This window comes from Heloderma suspectum, chromosome 3 (genome assembly GCF_057233095.1).
Source record: "Heloderma suspectum isolate Gila_16-S chromosome 3, 16-S_ref, whole genome shotgun sequence".
NCBI classification, from domain to species: domain Eukaryota; kingdom Metazoa; phylum Chordata; class Lepidosauria; order Squamata; family Helodermatidae; genus Heloderma; species Heloderma suspectum.
Genome location: NC_139460.1, coordinates 5,481,865 through 5,488,036, shown reverse-complemented (window position 1 = coordinate 5,488,036; position 6,172 = coordinate 5,481,865). Strand labels below are relative to the sequence as shown.

The 6,172-nt window shown below is 49.8% G+C and overlaps 1 protein-coding gene across 1 annotated transcript; it reads right to left on the bottom strand.

Moving 5' to 3' along the window:
* Positions 1-335: 335 nt before the first annotated feature.
* On the bottom strand, positions 336-5,616 carry LOC146349276 (sialidase-3-like). The gene is made up of 2 exons (XM_084842341.1): positions 5,386-5,616; positions 336-2,602 (listed from the first exon to the last, which is right to left on the bottom strand). Exons 1-2 carry the CDS (start codon positions 5,590-5,592, stop codon positions 1,541-1,543), a joined length of 1,269 nt encoding a protein of 422 aa, XP_084698467.1. The 5' UTR covers positions 5,593-5,616; the 3' UTR covers positions 336-1,540.
* Between the last annotated feature and the right edge of the window lie 556 nt (positions 5,617-6,172).

Genomic DNA, 6,172 nt, shown 5'->3' with positions numbered 1-6,172 from the left:
ACTCACCAGGTTCCGCACCCACTCCCCTCGGAGAGCTTCAGATATTGGGTGGTATGGAAATGTAATTAATTAATTAGAATATAATAAACAAGTAAAATTGCCGCTACAGTGACGAGCCCCCGCCCCCACATTTTGCTTGCAAACAAAGCTCGCAGGAAGCTCACACCTTGTTTGCAAGGAGAATTGTGTTCCTGGGAGGTTTTATTGCTATATTGTGTGTGTGTGGGGGGGGAGATATAACATGGGCAGAATTTTTTAATCTCATGGCACCCCGCCCTCCCGATGCTTACCTCCAGGATAGCAACACCATTCAGGGCTCAAACAGACCCATTCCCTTTCCCGAACTCCATTTTTTCAACTCACACCCTCAACATTCCATGGCTCAGCCTCTCTCAACTGTAGATGTAATTTCTCGAGCAGCCTTCCCCAGCCGGGTGCCCTCCAGATGTGCTGGACTGCAAGTCCCGTAATTCTCAGCCAGCATGGCCAACACATCTGGAGGGTACCTGGCTGGGGAAGGCTGCTTGAGAGACACACAGTCTGCCTGGTGTCTGGTTCCTTTGAACACCCCCACTTCTTTCTCCTCTGGGGCAGAGGTGAAGGCAGTTTATACATTCAGGATTTTAGGGTAGCTGCAGCTGGGCAGCAGCATGTGCTCCCACCCTGCAAACAAATGGAAAACACAGGAATTCCTGGCTTTGGCATTCCATGTGAACCCAGAATATCCCTCTCCTACAATGGGAAGAGTAATTTTCTTGTCTCTGTGCCCTCAACATTTCATGGTCCTGGAAGCTCACAGAACCGTTTTTAAAAAAGGACACCTTAATTTACAAGCCGACATAGCTAGGGAGTCCTCTCCAAGTACAAAGACATAGCAACCTTATTTTTGGGTAGCCCTAGTTGCTTCGAAAATGAAAGGCATCCAATTTCAATAGCAGAGAGAATGACGGGGATTGGGAGAAGATGGCCCCAGCATGAAATACTCTGGTGCTCAGAATCTCTCCAACCGTGAATATGGTGATAGGGAAAACGCAGGCTGCAGGAACCAGGATAACACTTGTGGGGAATTGGTGGGAGGGGAAGAAGAAAAGAAAATATCTCCAGCATTTAAGACTTCACCAGGCATTGCCGATTCACTTTTGACCTCTGGAAAGTTTCTTCTTTCAGATACGAAAATCGAAGGCCGCAGATAAGCCCAAGCACAACGTTCTGGCTATAGACCGTTTTACGCCAAGCCTATCACATGATCAGCAGCAGCCAGTGATGGGCTGCAAATGTTGAGGTAAAATCACAAGAAAGAGGAACCTTCAAACGTAGACCAGCCTTTGGATTTCTCAGTCTTCGTATGCAGAAGCAGCAGGATACCTGTGCTCTTTCTGAGGAGGGCCTGTTTGGTATCATCTAGAGGTAGCAGCCATCTTCTCAAGTCTACGCCTCATAGTGCCAAGTCAATGACTTAGCAGAGATGGACAGGAGAGGAAAGAGAGTTCTCATTTGCTGTCTTCGAGCACTAAATATCCTCGAACTTAGTTTGGGGCACCTACGCCTCTGAGGGAGAAGCGGCACAAGAGCAGGCTTCCCTCACATTCCTCAGGAGTTCAACATCGGTGAACAGTCGAAAGGCAATCTCCTCACACTCACAGGACACCCCACACTCGAATAAGCAGCCGAAAGTCAGGGACTCCCCCTCCTCACATACGGCCAGGTCCGAGTAGCCACTGGGCCCCTTATTCAGCACCCAGGGGGCGGTCCAGCAGCCCTTCATCTCCAGTGGGGAGGTATTGAGGTAGATGCCCAGATCCACACGCTTCTCTCTATGAGTGGGATGGGAGAAAATCAGCCATGACTTGACGCTCTTGGAGGAAGCTGACGAGGGATCCATGCCCAACAGAGGAGTCGATTTGCCTGCATCTTTCTTGTGGCCCAGATCCAAAGGTGCCAGCCTCGGGGAGAAGCTCACTACGCTTCCTTGGCAACCCCGCGGCGGCTCACGCAACTCTTTGCACAAAGAGGGATTCACAAACTGGTCTCCATTGTCCGTGCAGAGGGCCCCAGCCCGGTACTTGTGCAGAGTGCGGGCACTGCAGTATAACACTCGGCTTTCATCTGGGCAAGTCAGCTCAGCCAGTTGGCACTCCGATGTCCGCAAGGTCTGGAGGAGCTGGCTCCAGGACCAGCGCTGCCCACCGTTGTCACTATAGAAAGTGAAGCAATGTGGCCTGATCCAGCAGGAGAGCGGGTGGCCAAACAAACGCTTGTGGATGTAGTAGGCGTACGCCGGAACCACCAGGCGCCCGGAGCTCAACTGCACCCCGTGGCCTGGCCCCACAGCAAAGGTGGCCCAGTTCTTCAAGTCGTCTCCGATCACTTGTTCGGTCAGGTCCGTCGTCTGGCTCCACGTGCGGCCGCCATCTTGGCTACAGACGTAGCACAGCCTAGCGGCGTTCCTCCCTGTCCTGATCTGGCGCCCCTCCGTAATGTAAGTCTGCACACAGATGAAGAAGAGGAAAACTCTGCCACTCTTGCGGTCGTACACCGGGCAGGGGTTCATGGTGCGGTGGCTGGGTAGGACGGCCGTCGCCAGAGATTCCTGAGGACCCCACTGGAGCAGACAGAAAGCAGGACCAAAACAGTTAATAGGCTTTCTCTTCCCTATGAGACAACACTACACAACACAGCTACACACTGAAACGGCTTAATCTTCATGGCTGCCAGCTGAGGAACACAAATCACAAGCGCGCCATCCGCAGGGTCAGCTTGGCCACAGGAAAGCATCGTGGGAAACCTAAGCCCTATGCACGCATTTGCCTGCAACGCATGTAGGGCTAAGCTGGGGGTGGGATGTGGTCAATCATGCACACCCTGCCCCCAAGTGCCCCTGGCCTCATCAGGGACCTTCACATACTGAGCAGCAAGGGCTGTAGAGGGGCTTAATTCTTTGTAATTCGCCCAGATAACATTGGGTTTTGAGCAGATTAAAAACAAAATAAATAAATTAATTGTAAGCACGTTTGACTGAATGCACTTAGAAGTCTCGGGCTCCATCCTCTCACCTCCCTAAGCTCCTCTGCCTGCCTTGGAGGTTACTGGAGGCTTCGGGAGAAGGTGGGGAGAGGAATCGGAGATAACAAAGGGATTCCCGCACACGCCACTCAGCCTTCATGTTATACAGATATTTGTGCTCGATGTGCAAAGTTCTGTGAGCACAGAGATGTTGGGGGCTAGCTGGGCTAAGTACTCGCCCACAGCCCACCCCCAGTTTAGTCCAATGCACATTGCCAGCGATCGGCTGCACAGGACGTCAGTCTTGACCTAATTCTGGAACTGTTGCTCCTCAGCAAACATCTCCTAGAATGCAGTCCTGTACTCTCCCGAAAACCTGCCACCAAAGCAATCAAATGTTTTGATTCTTCTCCTGTAGTTCGAAAGAGAGCTTTGGATTGGAGGCTGCGTACAGATAACTAAGGTGTTTCCAAACAGGTCTGTCCGTCACAAAATCCCTATTGTGTAGAAAATAGCTGGCAATCTTGCATGCAGATAATAGTCACACTTGCTTTTGGGGAGTGTAAATATGGCGTCCATGACATAAGAGTTAGATTTTTAATTTGGAAGACAAACGAGTCTGGAATGAGTGTCCTGTCTATTTCCAGGCTAGCTTTAAATAGCACTCTGATCCCACTGCGCACCTACCAAATGCCAGAGTAAACATGTCCCTCAGGCTATACCCTGAAGAAGGGCAGTGCCTCAGGAACTGTAGGCCTCCAAATCCAGGCCCTATTTCTACATTACGCTAGTGTTGTAGGGCCTGCCACAGTTCCCCTCCTTTCTGCACCACTGAGGTACTGAGCCCTGGACCATTTTGAAGAACCGCTGCAAACTCCCCACACTACGGCAACCTAATTGAGAAGGGAGGGCAGCCCGACCAAGGTGAGGCTTCCGTGCACGACATAATTCATTGTCCCTCCCCAAGCCTAGAAGAAGTAAATAAAACCATGTAAAATCAGCTTTGATTCTTTACAGAAAAAGCAGGATACTACCCTTTTTAAAATAAATAAATAAATAAATATTTGTCTTCACGTTGTAGAATTCTGCATTTTTAGGTATAGTATTACGGTTCCACAACTGGAAGCGGTTTTTATCAATTAGTGTTGGTGATCATCCTTAGACTGTTTCCTTGCCGATAGTCAGAGATGATCAGTGGATGTTCCCAGACTGGGAATTGATGACTGGAACTCTCACCCCGTACCTAGAATCATAGAACAGTAGGGTTGGAAGGAGCCTACAAGGCCATCGAGTCCAACCCCCTGCTCAATCCAACCTCCTTGCCTTTGGAACACAACACCCATGGGTTTGGGATGGCGATACCTTTCAGCTACCAGTAAGGGATGGAGAAGCATTAGAGTCGCTTGAATTTGGAGAGCAGAAAGCTGAGAGGCCTTGGCTGGATTTAGCCAAAAAAATGGGGTGCAGCTTTGCAGCTTTAACAGCTGCTCTCTGGGAATTGGATGCAGGATCGGCACTTTTGCCCCCTGATCATAGGAGGGCACTTTTGCTTCCACTGTCATATACTGGGACTCAAGCCCAGTGCTTCTGTGTTACCAGAATATGTTCCCAGCAATGTTTCAAATTACTTGAGTCAGCTACTCGCGCCCACACACACATGTGTGTGTGTGTATATATATATATATATTGGCTCAAGTCGAATGCTCCTCACTCTGCCTGAATGGCAAGCCGTTAACCCTTCCCTCCTATTCCTTATGCCAGCTTGCTTGCTGGGGATGGTGGGAGTTGTATTCCAACACATACAGAGGGCGCCATGTTACAGAGGGCTGGCTTATGTTCTAGCCTTGGAGGTTCCAGTATTTTAAAGCCTATTATTTATGTGGTGACTTTTGACAAACACTTGTTGAGAAGTGCATGTCGTTTAACAGCCGCTTATGAGGATAGGAGCCAAAAGGCTTATGAAGATGGGAGTCAACGCAGCTTTTATCGGATGAACATGAGCCTGCTTCCTCGCGCTTCAAAATCAAATTGTTCTACTGGCTTGATAGGTTTTATTTGAATTTACTTGTATGTTTGTCTGACGATGGTGATAATAAAGACAGTTGACTGGGCCTCGGCCTATTTGCGACTGGTGCATTCAGCCATGGGCTGCACCTCCGTTTTGCAGGGGTACAAATATTACAAAGACACCCCAAGTCTCCAGCAGTCGCTCACCCAAAGGAAACCACAGCTTGTAGTGCCCCCCCTGCAACTTTCCATCACTTGTGGAAGAGGGGAATGTGTACGAATATTTAGCTGTACAAACAGGCACCTCTTTAAAAAAATAAAATATGAAGAACAGTCCCACTACTTTCACACCCTTGCTACAGGCAGGAGTGTTACCTGGACAGATGTTCCTTCCTTCTGACCCCGTCTCATCACCAGGAACTTTGCAGCTTCATCTCTGGGTGAGGAGCGCTCCTCTGCGAATGCCAGGAAAGCGGACTCGGAGGGCAGGTACAGCAGCGCTGGGATGCGGTAGGTGAGGCCCCCTCGCTTTGTCTGGCGGAAAAGAGCCACCTTCCCAGAGCCAGCCTGAGCCTCAGCCATGTTTCCTGGGCATGCAGAAATATTCTAGGAAGAGGGAAAAGGAGGGTCTGTAGCTCAGTGGCAGAGCCCCTGCTTTGCATGAGACTCCAGGTTTAATCCCCTGGCTGGGAAAGAATCCTGTCTGAAATGCTGAAGAGCCACTGCCACTCAGTGTGACAATGCTGAGCCAGAAGGATGCACAGCCTGGCTCGGTATAAGGCTGCTTCCTATGCTCCTGTGAGCTGTTGCAGCGAACAGCTACCGAGGGCAACTTCGCAGTGCTCCAGATCCCAGGCCCCAAGGGCAGGCAACATTCCAGCCCACAAGGACATATCCCGCCAGTACAGGGTGCCAGGTTGGGAAAGGCTGCTCTGGAGAGTAGCTGAGGGCAGGGAGGGGGCTCCCCCATTTTTTTCCTTCCTTATGAGCCTGGGGTGGTTGATTTGATCATATAGTTAATACTGGTGGTATTAACACGCACATTTCATTTAACATATACTATTACATACTGTTGAAATTTGGGTACTTCGGTATATTCTTTCTCTGTGATGCATTTGTCATAGCCTTTGGCTAGTACAATAAACTTTGAACTTGACAAAAT

Bases quoted from the DNA above. Each gene is read 5' to 3' on its own strand.
- LOC146349276 (XM_084842341.1), bottom strand. From the start codon at position 5,592: ATGGCTGAGGCTCAGGCTGGCTCTGGGAAGGTGGCTCTTTTCCGCCAG. The intron at 2,603-5,385 runs GTAACACTCCTG...TGTCTGCTCCAG, and splicing joins AGGAAGGAACATCTGTCCAG to TGGGGTCCTCAGGAATCTCT.